Source organism: Amia ocellicauda, chromosome 5, assembly GCF_036373705.1.
Source record: "Amia ocellicauda isolate fAmiCal2 chromosome 5, fAmiCal2.hap1, whole genome shotgun sequence".
Lineage (NCBI taxonomy): Eukaryota > Metazoa > Chordata > Actinopteri > Amiiformes > Amiidae > Amia > Amia ocellicauda.
This window is the reverse complement of record NC_089854.1, coordinates 26,742,713-26,759,104: the sequence shown is the minus strand read 5'-3', so window position 1 is coordinate 26,759,104 and position 16,392 is coordinate 26,742,713. Positions and strand designations below refer to the sequence as shown.

The window sequence follows — 16,392 nt, the reverse complement described above, 5'->3', positions numbered from 1 at the left end:
ACAGCTGTGGATGTCACTGTTAACCGTTACCTTGACAACATCGTGGCTGGCGGAGTTCAGATCTGCGGTCTTCACGCTACAGTAGCGCCTCGGCGCCAGCAGCAACAGAGCCCACCCACTCTCGAGCAGTTTGGCTTCGTGCCATACATCGAGACGGAGTGTCTGAGGGGCAGCGAGAAGCTGAACGACCAGCTGAGGCGCTGCAAAGGTGAGCCGAGCCTGAGACACGGCACATCTGCAATTTATGACCCACAACACTATATAATGCCCTTCACAAATAACATCAAAGCATCTGACAGTAATACTCGCTCGAGACGTATGTGACAGTATATTAGCCACCACTGTGGTTAAATGGGGTAGCTATTATGTACCACTCTATTAAAATCAGACGTCCGAAGAGAAATGGGTTGGAAATTAGAATTGTGGGTAATTTAGCCAGGTTGAAATGCATTTGCCCTCTACTCTATGTGTCCACGAGACATCCTTGCTCTTCCACAGAGTTCCCATATTGGAAGCGGACAGATTGTTTCATCTGTACTTCTCCCAGCTCGGTATTAATGCTGTTCTCTCCTGTGGTGTAGGTCTGGTCCAGAGGCTACAGAAAAAGCTGGTGCAGCAGGGGGTGAAGCTGTCCATCCCAGGGCTAGCTGGGGACATGGAAGAGGGTCAGGGGATCAACAGCGAGACTGAGAAGGGTCTCCTGCGGCTGCTGTCGGTGCTGTGCGGCCTAGAGCTGAACGGGAACCTGCGCTCGGAGCTGGAGCAGACAGTGCAGAGCGAGAAGGACTGTCTGCTGCAGGATCCCCTGATCAACGGGCTGCTGGATGCCTCCGCACTGCGCCACTGTCTAGACACCACCCTGGAGAACTCACCCCCCGGCAGAATCCGAGTTCTGGAGGTGAGAAGCCCGTTCTAGAAAATCCTGGATATCATACAGCTTCCTGTGCCATCTTTTAAATCCATTAGTATCCTGTGTATTAAATCCACAAAGGCACTGACCTAAACATCAACCTTAACCTTGGTAAGAAAGCTAGGCCCAGATGACACAAAACATAATTTAAGTAAAAATGTGTGAGGGAAAAAAGTTATAAAGTTCAGTAGGTTTAAACATAACCTCCTAATGTATTTCTAGTAAGTCAGATTCTTTGAAATGCAGCCGGATGCATTCCCTGGATCAATAAGCCCACTAAGGACAGACCAAGCACAGTGAGCCGAATCGCTTCCTCTTGTTTGGATCTCCTTTTACATCATTCTGTTTTCCACCCTGTGTGGTTCCCCTCCGCAGGCTCTGTCCAGCAACGGACACATGTTTTCCCGAGCTGTCCGTCTCCTGAACATCCAGCCCATGCTGCAGCTGAGCTACACGGCCACCGACCTCTCCTCCGAGCTGCTGGCCCCCCATCTTGCTGCGATGCAGGAGCTGGGGGTCTCGCCGGGCCAGTGGGACCCTCACAAGAGCCCAGCCCCTGGGAACATGAGTGGAATGGACCTGGTGATGTACAACTGCTCGACGGGCCCCCTGGCCAGCCCTGGCGAGGTGGTTGGTAACCTGGCCTCGGCCGCGAAGGAGGGGGGGTTCGTACTGCTGCACACCCTCCTGAAGGGAGACACGCTGGGGGAGACTGTCGCCTTCCTCACCACCCAGAACCACCAGCAGGGTCTACTATCACAGGTACTGCACCCCACTACACCTCTCACTGCACCGACCGCACACAAAAAGATATAGTGATGATATCTGAGCTCTTGTAGCTTTTCAAATCCTCACTTACAAAGCCCTTCTCAATCTTACTGACCCCAGTGAAGCTTTCCTGATGATGCTTTAATATACTTTTATGCATGTGTAATTGGAAGGTTGTGCACAGTTGAAGCATAGTCATGGATAGCAAAAGATTAGTTTGTCGGTATTTATGTATTAAGTAAAATATGTCATGGAGAAGCTTGGAAGCAGTAGAACATATACTGTACAGGAAGCCAAGCCAAGAACAAGAAATCACGGGTCCAGACAACGCGAGACCACCGTGAAAACACAAACGTCAGTGGGAGTTCTGTAATAACAGAACTTTGCCATTTGCCCATAGGCGGATTGGGAGAAGGTGTTCAGCCGGGCCTCTCTTCGCGTTGTCACCATGAAAAGGTCCTTCTACGGCTCCGCCCTATTCCTGTGTCGTCGCCAGGCCCCCACGAAGTCACCTATCTTCCTGTCTGTTGATGGGACTGACTACAAATGGGTGGAGTCCCTCAAGGTCAGTCGGCGGCGATGCTGGGGGGACAAACAATAGCCATTGAAATCATTTAGACGTTACTTTAGAACGTTGTTATATATTTCCGTGAAATTGAATAAATGGGCAAGTACAGGTTGAGGGTGTCTTGCTCTTTTTATTCTCTTTTGTTGTCCTCTGCTATCAGAATTTCTCTCCTGTTATAAACAGCGCACTCATGTGTTTTTGTCCTTCTCTCCTTTCTCTCTGGTGTCTGTGTGTTTCCTCCTCAGTCCATCCTGGCTGAGCCTTCAGACAGCCCTGTGTGGCTCACTGCAACCATTGGCAACTCTGGGGTAGTCGGTATGGTGAACTGCCTGAGACAGGAGCCTGGGGGCAATCGCATTCGGTGAGAGCACACACACACTCTCCCTCTCTCTCTCTCTCTCTTTCTCTCTCTCTCTCTCTCTCTCTCTGTCTGTCTCTGGTGAACTAATGCCACAGTGCAGATCCTGGCTCAGATGCTGTACCTCAAACACTGTGACTTGTATTTTGATAAAACGTTCCTTCTGTTTCTGATGCCGAGTCTCTATCTCTCTCTGCTCTCCAGATGCGCGTTTATTTCGAACCTGGACCCCTCGTTGTCCACCCCCTCCCTCTGCCCTAGCCACAAGGACATGCAGTCTGTACTGCAGCAAGATCTGACCATGAACGTCTACCGTGACGGCCAGTGGGGTGTCTTCAGACACCATCTCATCCAGCAAGGTGGGCCCTTGCCTGCAGCCCGCTCTCGCTCTCACTCATTTTAATATATTGGCATACTTTAAAAGATTAACTGTTACAGATCTGCTTTATAGTTACACCCCTGCTGCAAATGTGACATAAATGTTAGTTTAGGCACACAGTGTGTCCAGTCTTGCCCAATGAAAAGGGTCCCTGATGTCTATGTGTGTGTCCCTCCAGAGCTGAATGAGGAGTGGACTGAGCAGGCCTATGTGAATGTGCAGACACGCGGTGACCTGTCCTCTCTGCGCTGGATTGTCTCACCGCTGCGCCACTTCAAGTCCACCAACCCCAACGTGCAGCTCTGCCGCGTCTACTATGCCTCGCTCAACTTCCGTGACATCATGCTGGCCACTGGCAAGCTGCCACCTGACGCCATCCCAGGTAGACCCTACTTCCTAAGAGAGGGACGGAGAGAATATCTCGTCAACTTATCCTTGCAGCATACCTGTACAATATGTTTATTTTAACCTCTTCTGGTTGTTCCTCCACTTCTTTGCAGGAGACTTTACTCTGCAGCAGTGCATGCTGGGAATGGAGTTCTCGGGCCGTGATCCGAGTGGACAACGGGTGCTGGGGCTTCTCCCGGCCAAGGGCCTGGCCACCTTTGTGGACTCCGACAAACGCTTCATTTGGGAAGTCCCCTCCAGCTGGTGAGTAAGCGGAGTGAGCAGTTTGATCCGATTATAGATACACAGAAAATAGCAACATGGGGAAAAAGACTGATATAATCCCTAAGTGAATTGGGACCATCATCCCAATTCCCCATAGATAGCTATGTGTGTTTGTGTAAAATCCGGAGAGAAACTGAACTGTTGGCAGGTTTTAAGCCGCTGTGCTGTTGTGCTGCAGGTCTCTGGAGGAGGCGGCCTCAGTGCCGGTTGTCTACGCCACAGCCTACTACGCTCTGGTAGTGCGCGGACGCCTGCGGGAGGGAGAGAGCGTGCTGATCCACTCTGGCTCAGGGGGGGTGGGCCAGGCTGCCATCGCCATTGCTCTGAGCCACCGCTGCAGGGTCTTCACCACTGTGGGTGAGTCGCTGGGCTGCTGGCTGCACACATCTCTCGCCTTACCCACTTCCATAGGACAATGAGAGGATGAGAGAACTGGCTGCTTCTCAGTTTCTTGCATGCGTCAACATTTTCTGAAGAAAGTGAGAATTTTCCCATCAGAAAAGCCAGGCTAACCATCAAGTAGGATCAATAATAATAGTAATAGTAAAATGCAGTAGTATACAGGTGTGTAGTATTTGCTGTGTTTTAGTTTTGCCTGAGCTTTACATAGTAATGACATGTACTGTGTGGTTCTCAGGGTCAGCTGAGAAGCGGGCCTACCTGCAGGAGCGTTTCCCCCAGCTGGGCGTGGACTCCTTCGCCAACTCCAGAGACACCTCCTTCGAGCAGCATGTCCTGCGGCACACACAGGGCAAGGGTGAGTGTGGGCAAGGTGCTTCCCAACACACCTGGACTAATCCCCAGTATCCTTAATTCCTATACAGATAGTAAGGATGATATATAGTGACTTCCTACTTAACCCGTGTTGCTCTCTAAGGGGTGGACATGGTGCTGAATTCCCTAGCTGAGGAGAAGCTGCAGGCCAGTCTGCGATGTCTGGCCCGGCACGGACGCTTCCTGGAGATCGGCAAATACGACCTGTCCAACAACACGCCGCTGGGTGAGTGCTGCCAGCACAGAGACCAGGCAGCAGGGGGGCGAGCTAAGCCTCCAATTAAATTCAAATTGGCCATCTGTCAAGCTTGGCTACCATCCCATAAGTATACACTACACTGGCCTATTGTCCATGTTGAATAAATTAGACTTCACTTATCTACCATGAGAAAGAAATTCACTACTTTACAGTCTAACCAACTGGATTGATTTAGGAGTCCAGTCAGATGCCTACTTTAATTTCTAATCAGAATCAACAGGCAATCACTCCTCAACAACCAATATTGCAGTGTCTTTTTACATAATTCCCTTCTATTACTTATTTTTGTTTTTTTAAGAAAACATAATAGCACTGGTTTGTTCCATTTTCTACTGCCCTCTTGTGGAGCTGAAAAATCATCAGTTCAAAAGTGACCAGAATTGAATCCAGAGGGTCTTGGCAAGGAATGCGATAATATCAACACGTGTTAAAAGTGCGTTGGTGCTGTGTCCTGCGCAGGGATGGCTTTGTTCCTGAAGAACGTGGCGTTCCACGGCATCCTTCTGGACGCACTGTTTGAGGAGGGGAACCGCGAGTGGGAGGAGGTGTCCCAGCTGCTACAGGAGGGCATTGCGAGCGGTGTGGTCCAGCCCCTGCGCACAACCATTTTCAAGAGGAGCCAGGTGGAGGATGCCTTCCGCTACATGGCCCAGGGCAAGCACATCGGCAAGGTCCTGCTGCAGGTGAGCACACCCACCCTCCCATTCAACTGGAAATAACGCCAGCTCTTGGTATTAGACTTTTTCTGAAACTGAATGAAGACAGATTTTCAGACTAAGAATCTACAGCTGTGTTAGGCAGCTGAAAATATGTTTCAGATCGATTGAAGATCGAAATTCCTCTTGTTTTTCTCAGGATTTTTATTTCACTCTCTTGTTGTCATTGTCAGGTGCGCGCTGAGGAGAAAGGCCCGGGCTTAGACTCCACCCCCCTCTCCCTTCCAGCCATCCCTCGCACTTCCTGCCCCGCCTCCCATTCATACATCATCACTGGTGGGCTGGGTGGCTTTGGCCTGGAACTGGCTCATTGGTTGACTGAGCGAGGGGCCCGCAAACTGGTGCTGACATCACGATCTGGAATACGCAATGGTAAGAGAACAGCCAGAATCATTCATAGATATTGTACGGCATGTACAAATAGTTAAACCCAACTGGGGAATGAAATCAACAGAGCATGAAACCCATTCACATCTGATTACATTATAGACACAGTAGTTCCGTTCCTGGCTTGCTGTAAGACATGTATGTCTTTCCTTGATGTTATCGAGTTATGTTGATGGAAATACCTTTAGGTCGCACCAAGAACCCATCAGTTGGTTGTATTAAATTAAGACTGAAACACCTTAAGAAGAACGCTTGGTTTGTGTTTCTCAGGTTACCAAGCCAAGCGGGTGCGGGAATGGCAGGGGATGGGCGTCCAGGTGCTGGTATCCACTAGTGACATCAGCACTCTGGAGGGAACCCAATGCCTCATCACAGAGGCCAGCAGGCTGGGACCTGTTGGGGGCATCTTTAATCTGGCCATGGTAAGTGACAAGCCCTTTTCAGTGCATGTAAATATATCATGAGGGCAGTGGTGAAGATCCAGACACTGTTGCTGTTTTTTCAGTATAATTAGTGATATACTGCAGGTGAATATCCCTGGGGGGCAGGTGTCTACATTAATCTGATGATGGTTAGGATGTTATTTTGGATCCGTGTCTTTTTGTGTCTTGCATTGATCTTCTCCCGGCTCTGCACATTTTTTATGTTGTTGTGTTTTGTGTTTCCTCTCTCTCAAAGGTTCTGAAAGATGGTATGCTGGAGAACCTGACTCCTGATCACTTCCAGGATGTCAACAGACCCAAATACAATGGCACCATCCATCTGGACAGGTACTATTGTCACAGATCTTATTATTGTAGGTGTGCTCAGTATAACCTGCAGTGAGGTTTTATAATGCTGTGTAAAAGAAGGAAAATAAGGTCAGACATGATCGTTGCACAGATTTGGAAACCTGAAAAGGTCTGGCAGAGGGTTGACGCTGTGATTGATGTCACCAGGGTGACCCGGGAGCAGTGCCCGGAGCTGAGCTACTTCGTGGTCTTCTCATCTGTGAGCTGCGGGCGCGGGAACGCTGGGCAGAGCAACTACGGGTTCGCCAACTCCACTATGGAGCGGATCTGTGAGCAGCGGCGGCATGACGGGCTGCCTGGGCTGGCGGTGCAGTGGGGTGCCATTGGCGACGTGGGCGTGGTCCTGGAGACCATGGGCGGCAACGACGCTGTGATTGGTGGGACGCTGCCGCAGAGGATTAGCTCCTGCATGGAGGTGCTGGACCGCTTCCTGAACCAGCCGCACCCAGTGATGTCCAGCTTTGTGCTGGCCGAGAGGGCCGTGACCACTAAGACCGACGGCACTGGTCAGAGGGACCTGGTGGAAGCCGTGGCACATATTCTGGGTAAACAGCTCGACTTTTCCAAGGGGGGACATCTCTTGTCCTAACATGATGCCTTATCTTCTGGTTTTTGCTTTGTCATAGACAGTTATAAATGAAAACAATTAAGGTATTGAGCTTATTCAGTCAGAATCACAATTTAGAAATAGATCATTTGTAAATTTGTGTTCTTAAGAACAGGGTTTGCCCCCCTTGGCTATCATAAACCTCAGAGGTATATCAACTCAAGAACCCAGGGTAGTTTCTTTGCATTAGTGTGATGGGACCTTTTTTTAAAAAAAGAAAAGAAAAGGAGGTTTCTTCAAAAGTCAGGTTAAGTTGAAAGGAATAAATAATTGTCCCTTCTGTAATTAGAAATAGTCTGTTTCTTCTGTAATTATTTTGACTTTTTTTTATTTACATTTTTAGGCAGTGAGTTATTGTCTATGATGGCCTGTCAATATTTCCTTTCGGTGGCAAGAATATCTCCCATTATACTGTCACTCTTGTAAAGACACTGCTTACTTGTTGCTTCCAGCTGCAAACTCTGAAATGTTCAACTGAAAGCATTGTGTCTGTCAAAGTACGTTGGACATATCCTTCAGCTGCTTTATTGTGCCACTGTTCATTAGCTTTGAAGTGCAACATCCCCTGGATAGCCAAGCACCTGGACACCACTCCCTGGTCTCTTAATTTGATTCAGCACAAACTAAAGGGACCACAGGCCTTCGTCCAATTTAAATGCAAATGCCAAGATGCTACAGTTTTGCTGCTCTCTGACCTCATTTAACAAGGCTATTTCCTGCGGGCGCACTCTGATACACAGTTAATAGCCCTCGGTTATTTGGGCCCCTCAGATCTGTCATACTTAATGAAATTGGCAGCTGCTGCAGTCATTGCCTTGCATAATTCATCTCTTGAAACCAAGAGCCCCTGGAAGTATTGAAAGGGAGTGAATAGGAGCCGATTTGCCGAGGTGCAATTCAATATAGGGTATCCTTTTGCAAACGCTTTAGTTTTGGAGGAGGCCAATTTTGTCAGTGGAATACTGAGAGCAATGAACTAGTCATTGAAAAACTTTTTAAACTTCTTCTCTGTTTTGACTGTGTGAGGTTTCTTATCCATGAAACAGCTTGGCCATGAACGAAACCATCATCAGTTGAAAATGGCAGCTTGATAAAAAGCCTGTCTGAGAGAGAGGCATCCATTAAAGAGTAGCAACTATATCTCAGTCTTTCTGGAGGAATCAAACACTCAAATAACCTTACTTAGCATAAAGGCACAGAAAGTAGGGGACATTGTAAGAAAGTAGGTTGTAAGTTACATTTTAAACCAATCATAGATAGATCATAGAATAATAAACCACTGGTCAAAAGTTTTAGAACACAGTTTAATGTCTCAATGTACTCTGAAATTAAAGCATAGAACAATTTTTGTTTAACAAATTTTAACCCCTTAAGCTGACAAACCCCTCTGGTACTCTTAAAAGGGCACCAAATCCATGTGCTTCTCTTTAATCCCATGTGTACTCTTCACTGTTATGTTTGCCAAGTGCCATGAAAGCTGAGACTCTACTTTCTAACGAAGCATTCTCTGATGTGAAAAAATTGTTTTTTACGCACCCCTCCTCTGAAATGGGGGGGTGGGGGCATACTTGGTCTGAGTAGGAATACAGAATCTCAGAAAATATTGACAATTATGACATTCTGGAACCAGACCGTCTACTGATCAAAAGAAGACCATCCACATTTTGGTAGAAGCAACACACACCCGTAGAGAGAGATGTCAAGATGGGAAACTGTTTACAGTGTACTAATACACAATGATTTTACATAATTGGATCTGAACTCCTCTTCTCTGAGAATGAAATGTGCTGCTAGCCAAGAGAATAAGCTTTCAAATGATGTGCGCATTGTAGGAATACAGTGTAACTTCAATGCACGGGAGCTGCGCATAACACTGCCAAATAATGCTTATACCTCACCTATATCATGTAACGCCTACAATCTACATAGAAAATGTAACTCCATGTTCCTTACATTAGAGCCACAAGTTTGAATGGCCAAGTGTTAATCTGCCTTCCCCGCATCTGCTTGTCCTAACGCCGTCCTTCTCCCCTTAGGCGTACGGGACGTGAGCAGCCTGAACGCAGACGCCTCTCTGGCCGACCTGGGCCTAGACTCTCTCATGGGCGTGGAGGTGCGGCAGACCCTGGAGCGGGATTACGACATCGTTATGGCGATGAGGGAGATCCGTCAGCTGACCATCAACAAGCTGCGGGAACTGTCCAGCCAGCAGGGCAGCAGCGAGGGTGAGGGAGATGCACTAGAGAGCAAACAAAGCCAAGACATGCCAGGAAGAGAGAACAGCACTGTAGCTAAATGCTCACCATGTATTCCTCTGCAAGGTTTGACGCAAGCACCTTATTAATTTCTTCAGCTAGTTAATAAATTACCAGAATTAAGGTGGTTGAATCAAACATCTGCACTGGAATGACTGATAGGCTGCTGTTTTAGTACCCCTGCTTAAACAAAGGACTGTACAGTGGCTACATGTTTTCAGAATAAGAGCAGAAAATTCTACCTACCCAAGGTTTTGACCAGATGCTATGATCAGTTACACAGCTAGTGTCTGTGCATGGAATCAGGACGTAAAATACAATAAAAGAGCAAAAAGAAACGCTGAAACGTGTTTTTGCTGGAGTACTAATAAGTCCTGATGTTAAATTGCTGCAGTTTTCTCTTGAGTAGTTGCAATGACTAGGAATAGGAACGGTTGCAGTTAATATTGGGGTAAGGGAAAGCTGTAATAAAGCACCACACAGATGCTCCTTTAACTGAAGGAGCCCTGGCAGTGGGATAATGTCTGGCGGTGCATGTCTGGCTCTCAGTGAGTGAGTGTCGTCTCTGTCTCACGCAGAGTCCCGGCCGTCTCCTCTGAAGAAGGCTGGCGTGGGGGTGCTGACGGAGAGTGACCTCAGCCTGCTGCTGGTGAACCCTGACGGCCCCACCGTCACACGGCTCAACGAGGTGCAGAGCGCCGAGCGCCCGCTCTTCCTGGTTCACCCCATCGAGGGCTCCATCGCTGCCTTCCGCACCCTCACTGGCAAGCTCAGCGTGCCCTGTTACGGCCTGCAGTGCACCAAAGGTAGGCATCCCTCCAGCACCCAGCACCAACACACAGGCACAATTAGGGCTCAATACAGATCTCAAAAACTCAGTAGTCATATTATCTTCCTGTACATGTGCTTTCTTGCATGACCTATGTACTTTGATATTGTGAGCTGGCTAGAGAGACGACACACTAGCGTACTCACTTACAAAATTGTTTTTGGTGTCTCATTGTATCCATTTGTCATTTTACAACATTAGCTAATACTCAGATGAAATTAAAATGATTCCTATTGTCCTTACAATAGCATCGGCACCTTCCCCATCCAATCATGCCTAACCATTATATTTCCCTTTGTGCCGTTGTTTTAAATAGCTTTTTTTTGGTCCAATTCCATGGAAAGGAAAGAAGTTACAGGGCTAGCATATATTTTGTCTGCTGGGGAGTACACAATCTCCAAGGAATTGGTGGTTGATGTTCCACTGCTCTTTCTATTCTTAAAGCCGCCCCCTTGGACAGTATCCAGAGCCTGGCCTCCTACTATGTGGACTGTGTGCGGCAGGTGCAGCCGGAGGGGCCGTACCGTATTGCTGGCTACTCGTTCGGGGCCTGTGTGGCATTCGAGATGTGCTCTCAGCTGCAGATGGCCCAGCGGCCAGTGGAGTACCTCTTCCTGTTCGATGGCTCCCACTCCTACGTAGCAGCTTACACCCAGGTGAGTGGGACCGCAGGCTGTATGCCTGACTATCCCTGGCTACCCACACTATCAACCCCCTGCCCAGCACTCAGTGTCTGCTTGTAGAATTAAACAACCACTGTGTCTGAATCTAGTTTTCCCCAAACCAATGCTGTATGTCACTGTTAATAAAACAGTCAAACACGTAAACAGTAAACATAAAGGTAAACTGCTGGAATGACACAGTGGGATTATACACTCACCTAAAGGATTATTAGGAACACCTGTTCAATTTCTCATTAATGCAATTATCTAACCAACCAATCACATGGCAGTTGCTTCAATGCATTTAGGGGTATGGACTTGGCCAAGACAATCTCCTGAACTCCAAACTGAATGTCTGAATGGGAAAGAAAGGTGATTTAAGCAATTTTGAGCGTGGCATGGTTGTTGGTGCCAGACGGGCCGGTCTGAGTATTTCACAATCTGATCAGTTACTGGGATTTTCACGCACAACCATTTCTAGGGTTTACAAAGAATGGTGTGAAAAGGGAAAAACATCCAGTATGCGGCAGTCCTGTGGGCGAAAATGCCTTGTTGATGCTGGAGGTCAGAGGAGAATGGGCCGACTGATTCAAGCTGATAGAAGAGCAACTTTGACTGAAATAACCACTCGTTACAACCGAGGTATGCAGCAAAGCATTTGTGAAGCCACAACACGTACAACCTTGAGGCGGATGGGCTACAACAGCAGAAGACCCCACCGGGTACCACTCATCTCCACTACAAATAGGAAAAAGAGGCTACAATTTGCACAAGCTCACCAAAATTGGACAGTTGAAGACTGGAAAAATGTTGCCTGGTCTGATGAGTCTCAATTTCTGTTGAGACATTCAGATGGTAGAGTCAGAATTTGGCGTAAACAGAATGAGAACATGGATCCATCATGCCTTGTTACCACTGTGCAGGCTGGTGGTGGTGGTGTAATGGTGTGGGGGATGTTTTCTTGGCACACTTTAGGCCCCATAGTGCCAATTGGGCATCGTTTAAATGCCACGGCCTACCTGAGCATTGTTTCTGACCATGTCCATCCCTTTATGACCACCATGTACCCATCCTCTGATGGCTACTTCCAGCAGGATAATGCACCATGTCACAAAGGTCCAATCATTTCAAATTGGTTTCTTGAACATGACAATGAGTTCACTGTACTAAACTGGCCCCCACAGTCACCAGATCTCAACCCAATAGAGCATCTTTGGGATGTGGTGGAACGGGAGCTTCGTGCCCTGGATGTGCATCCCACAAATCTGCATCAACTGCAAGATGCTATCCTATCAATATGGGCCAACATTTCTAAAGAATGCTTTCAGCACCTTGTTGAATCAATGCCACGTAGAATTAAGGCAGTTCTGAAGGCGAAAGGGGGTCAAACACAGTATTAGTATGGTGTTCCTAATAATCCTTTAGGTGAGTGTATATATATATATTTTTAGTGCTGTTTAACTAAAGTAACTCCCACTACCCCACAGTAGTGGGTATTGTATTGGGGCTACTGCCATGGCATGCCATCTCTGTCTGAGAGTTCACACTTCCCTCCTGTGTGCTGTGCAGAGTTACCGTGCCAAGCTGACCCCTGGCAACGAGTCGGAGGCTGAGACGGAGGCCCTCTGCGCCTTCATTCAGCAGTTCACTGGAGCCGAGTACAACAAGGTAAGAGACGTCCGTTAACCCAACCGGATGGGTTGGGTAATTAATGTAGGAATGTATTATTAAAAAATTATAATAATAATAACGGGCCACAAATAGATAAATTCTTGGCCCTCATTATGTGTATGTTCTATATGACCGCTTTCTATGCAGTCCTTTTAAATGTTATCTTGTATTTTTAATTTTACAGTAATAAAAACATTGAAAAATTTGTGAAATGGGCCTTCAAGCATATGGGAAAGCGGCGCTGGATTGAATGTCTCTGATGTAGACGTCTCTCTCTCTGTGTCTCCCCAGCTGCTGGAGACGCTGCTGCCCCTGTCAGACCTGCAGGCCCGTGTGAACGCAGCGGTGGACCTCATCACGGCCAGCCACAAGAACATGAGCCGGGACTCCCTGCGCTTCGCTGCCTCTGCCTTCTACTACAAGCTGAAGGCGGCCGACCAGTACATCCCGGCAGCCAAGTATCATGGCAATGTCACCCTGCTGAGAGCCAAGACCAGCAGCGAGTACGGGGACGGCCTGGGGGCTGACTACAGGCTGCACGAGGTGAGGACAACCCCTGCACCAGGACATGGGAAAAGTTGGGCTAGGGTTGGGTTGGGAACCCACTGCAGGCACTATCAATTGGATAGGGGGAAAATAAATAATGTTTATTTGATTATTTTCTTGGTATAATTTATATCCACTTGTGTTGCATATGCAGTGTATGCACTATGTGTTCATGCACCAGATAAAGGCACATTAGCTTGTGAAGTCTAAGCTGCAGGTCTGTATGAAGGGGATCGGTCTGGTGCACAGGTCAAGCGAGAAGCCATCAACAGCCGGCGTGTCCCTTTGTTCCTACAGGTGTGTGATGGGAAGGTGTCTGTCCACATCATCGAGGGCGATCACCGCACATTCCTGGAAGGGGAGGGAGTGGACTCCATCTCTGGCATCATCCACAGCTCGCTGGCAGAGCCCCGCGTCAGCGCCAGGGAGGGCTAGGCCCCAGTCATGCCACACCACTGCCCCCCTTAACCCCCAGCTCTCCCCAGAACTCTTCTAGGCAATACCTTCATTCCTTCATAACCACCGGGCTCTTCCCTGACCTGGAACCTCCTGGCAGGGGCCCACATTGCAGTGTGAGAGACACCGCCTCCATGTCGCAGGAGGGTCATTCCCACTCATTACTATGGGGCACTGGTTTTGATTGCAGGGTAGGTTTTGGTGTACCCAAAATAAAGATTTTTATGTTAAACTTGCTAGCCCTTTGAATTTACACTCTTTTTTTAATTGTTTCTATTACACTTTCCAGGTATATATATGTGGATTGTCTTTTTTTCAATTTGCACTGCAGCAAAAGCTTGGCGCTATACATGTTCTTTGCTTTCATGTGCTTAAAACGTATTGAGGGACATTATCTTGACCCGGTGCCATCTAGTAAAGCCATAGTGACTAGCTATGTCTATAGCTATTCAAAGGTTGTTTTGTATTTGTTTCTTAACTTTACCTAAAAGGTCTGCTAAGGGGTATTTTTCAGTTCTCAGAGATCATTATTTTGGGGTAACAATATTAAATAAAACAATGAGCTAGTAAGAGAAATGCGTTGATATTTGCATGTGTAAGCTATTCATGTGCAAACTGCAGCCCAGCCCTGATGATGCAGACTTCATGTGCAAAGTACACTTTGCAATGTCACACCAAAAACATCCACACCCATAGGTTACCTGTATATAGCTAGAGACACCAGTACAGCGCTTCTTGTGTAATGTAACTAGTATAATGATGTGAAGACAATACCAGTATTATAACGCTGTTGTTTTTGTTCTCCTTTTTGAATACTCTCTCTGTCCCCTCAGTGGGTCTCTGTAGGCGCCCTCTGAACTGTGCGTTGATCGCTCTTGCCTCCCAAAGAGACACTTGTCTCGGTGTTAGATAAGACAGAACTCCATTGGGGCTGTTGATTTAAGGTGTGCCCACACAAGGACATGTACAGTACTCTAGCACTGCTGAAAATCAGGGGGACTTCTGAAACAATTGCACCACTAGAAATCTGTTAACATTAGTTACAGAATCTATCCACACAATATTTTGCTAATTTAGCAAATCTGTGTCTGCTTCCTGATGATGAAAACATTTATTCCAAGAGCCAAGGTAATAGATGTCATTCATTTAATTTCATTTGGGAAAGTCCAGGGATTGGAGATAGTGGATGATATCCAAACTACCCCAGCTGTATATTTTGATGAGGCAGTGTGTTCTCCTCCGTGGTGCCGTAGAATACTGTATTTTGTCTTGTTGTGGACATATCTGTAGGAAGGCTAACAGGGGTTCAGTGTTCTTTTCAAACCTGTATAATGTTGACTGATGTGTTTAAAATGTCTGGAGACCATTTGGTTTAACAAAAGCAAGACAACTGCTATTGACTCTTCTCCTGTTCAGTGTAACTTCTATACTATATCCAATCGGTATGTTGTTTTTTTCCAACTATTTACCAATGTTTTTATCAGTTTAATTTCATTATCAGTATTAAGGGAAATATTTTATCATTCATGTAATGATATTACAGAAAACAAATGATGTGTTGAAATGCAAGAATCATAAAGGTTCAGTACTAAGTTATTTTTTCAGAGCTTGAATTGGTATGCTTTGTGTAGAAATATAATGTAGAATAAGTAGAATGGGAAAGTAATACATAAAATTACACAGCTCAATGTACCACATTATTACCCTTATCTTTGTTTACTGACTGGTCAACTGAGTCCAAAAGACTGATTAAATAGAACCTTGATTTTATTGTCATTGTAGACTGATGGCTCTCTTAGCCGCACTGAGGTTGAGAAGGCAAGTTCAGAGTAGGCCTTATCTACCTGCGCTCTCTGGAAGTGACCAGCAGAGATTGAAAAGCCTAGAATTAAAATACACACACACAAGGAGACAGAACCAACAAGAACCAGACAGATCTGATTTTGGAGACTTTCACCGAAGTCAGTGAAGAATCAGATAATTTGTAATTTAAAGCTGTGATTGTCTGCAGTGTAAAGGAGGAGGAACAAGGGACAACCATTCCTCTCTAGTATATTTTTCTTTCTTCCTTCTTTCTTTTATTATTTTTTTTAATTCTGTATTGTAATTTCTCAAGTATTTATTGTACTAGTTGAAGTAAATAGATCTCACTAAATCTTTGTGTCCAGTTTCTTTATTGTGCAAATGCCCTCTATTAAAACAGAAAATGCAAAGTAACCATAGAGAAACACACCCCTGATGTGATCTATGTTAAGGTTTAATACACTGAATCTATGCAAAATCTTGCCTGTTTCATCAATTCCATAGAGAATATGTTTCTCATTTCAATATTAAATACTTTTCTGCCACTCAATATGTTCGAACATGTAACAGTACATTAATTACTAGGATTACGTTTTGAATTAATGGCACATGTCAGAATTGACCTAGTGAGAAAACAGGGTCCCATGTCTAGGTTTTTAAGTACTGGCCACTAATGATTTTATTGGCCCGGATAAAATTGTACATGTATGTACTAATTTAAACCATTAAACAATCTGTTTTACAGAGTATACAGTATAATCCAGTATATAATGCAGACCATTTGAACATTGATCAAAATAGCACTCCAGACATGAAAAAGCACTTGCATTATGTGTGCATGAAACATACATATTTATTCTTATTTTCTGAACATTTTAGAGTGACTTCACAAAACTACACAAGTTCCCTATAACCTGAAACCTCTGTAAGGCCTGATTTCCTGTTCAGGGGCCAGTGATTGGACTTTGACCCAGAATTGCA

At 46.2% G+C, this 16,392-nt stretch overlaps 1 protein-coding gene across 1 annotated transcript in view; it reads left to right on the top strand.

Annotated features, from left to right (window-relative positions):
* The window catches only part of fasn (fatty acid synthase), a 32,821-nt gene extending 17,058 nt beyond the window's left edge, over positions 1-15,763 (top strand). Inside the window, exons 21-42 of the mRNA XM_066704625.1 lie at positions 5-208; positions 582-898; positions 1,286-1,672; positions 2,079-2,243; positions 2,492-2,607; positions 2,809-2,963; positions 3,162-3,365; positions 3,484-3,634; positions 3,834-4,012; positions 4,293-4,412; positions 4,533-4,655; positions 5,148-5,371; positions 5,578-5,776; positions 6,062-6,213; positions 6,470-6,561; positions 6,730-7,127; positions 9,226-9,414; positions 10,023-10,250; positions 10,718-10,929; positions 12,505-12,603; positions 12,898-13,149; positions 13,450-15,763. Coding sequence (XP_066560722.1) covers positions 5-208; positions 582-898; positions 1,286-1,672; positions 2,079-2,243; positions 2,492-2,607; positions 2,809-2,963; positions 3,162-3,365; positions 3,484-3,634; positions 3,834-4,012; positions 4,293-4,412; positions 4,533-4,655; positions 5,148-5,371; positions 5,578-5,776; positions 6,062-6,213; positions 6,470-6,561; positions 6,730-7,127; positions 9,226-9,414; positions 10,023-10,250; positions 10,718-10,929; positions 12,505-12,603; positions 12,898-13,149; positions 13,450-13,587 — 4,304 coding nt within the window. The 3' untranslated portion in view covers positions 13,588-15,763. The remainder of the gene's footprint in view (positions 1-4; positions 209-581; positions 899-1,285; positions 1,673-2,078; positions 2,244-2,491; positions 2,608-2,808; positions 2,964-3,161; positions 3,366-3,483; positions 3,635-3,833; positions 4,013-4,292; positions 4,413-4,532; positions 4,656-5,147; positions 5,372-5,577; positions 5,777-6,061; positions 6,214-6,469; positions 6,562-6,729; positions 7,128-9,225; positions 9,415-10,022; positions 10,251-10,717; positions 10,930-12,504; positions 12,604-12,897; positions 13,150-13,449) is intronic.
* The last annotated feature ends 629 nt before the right edge of the window (positions 15,764-16,392 follow it).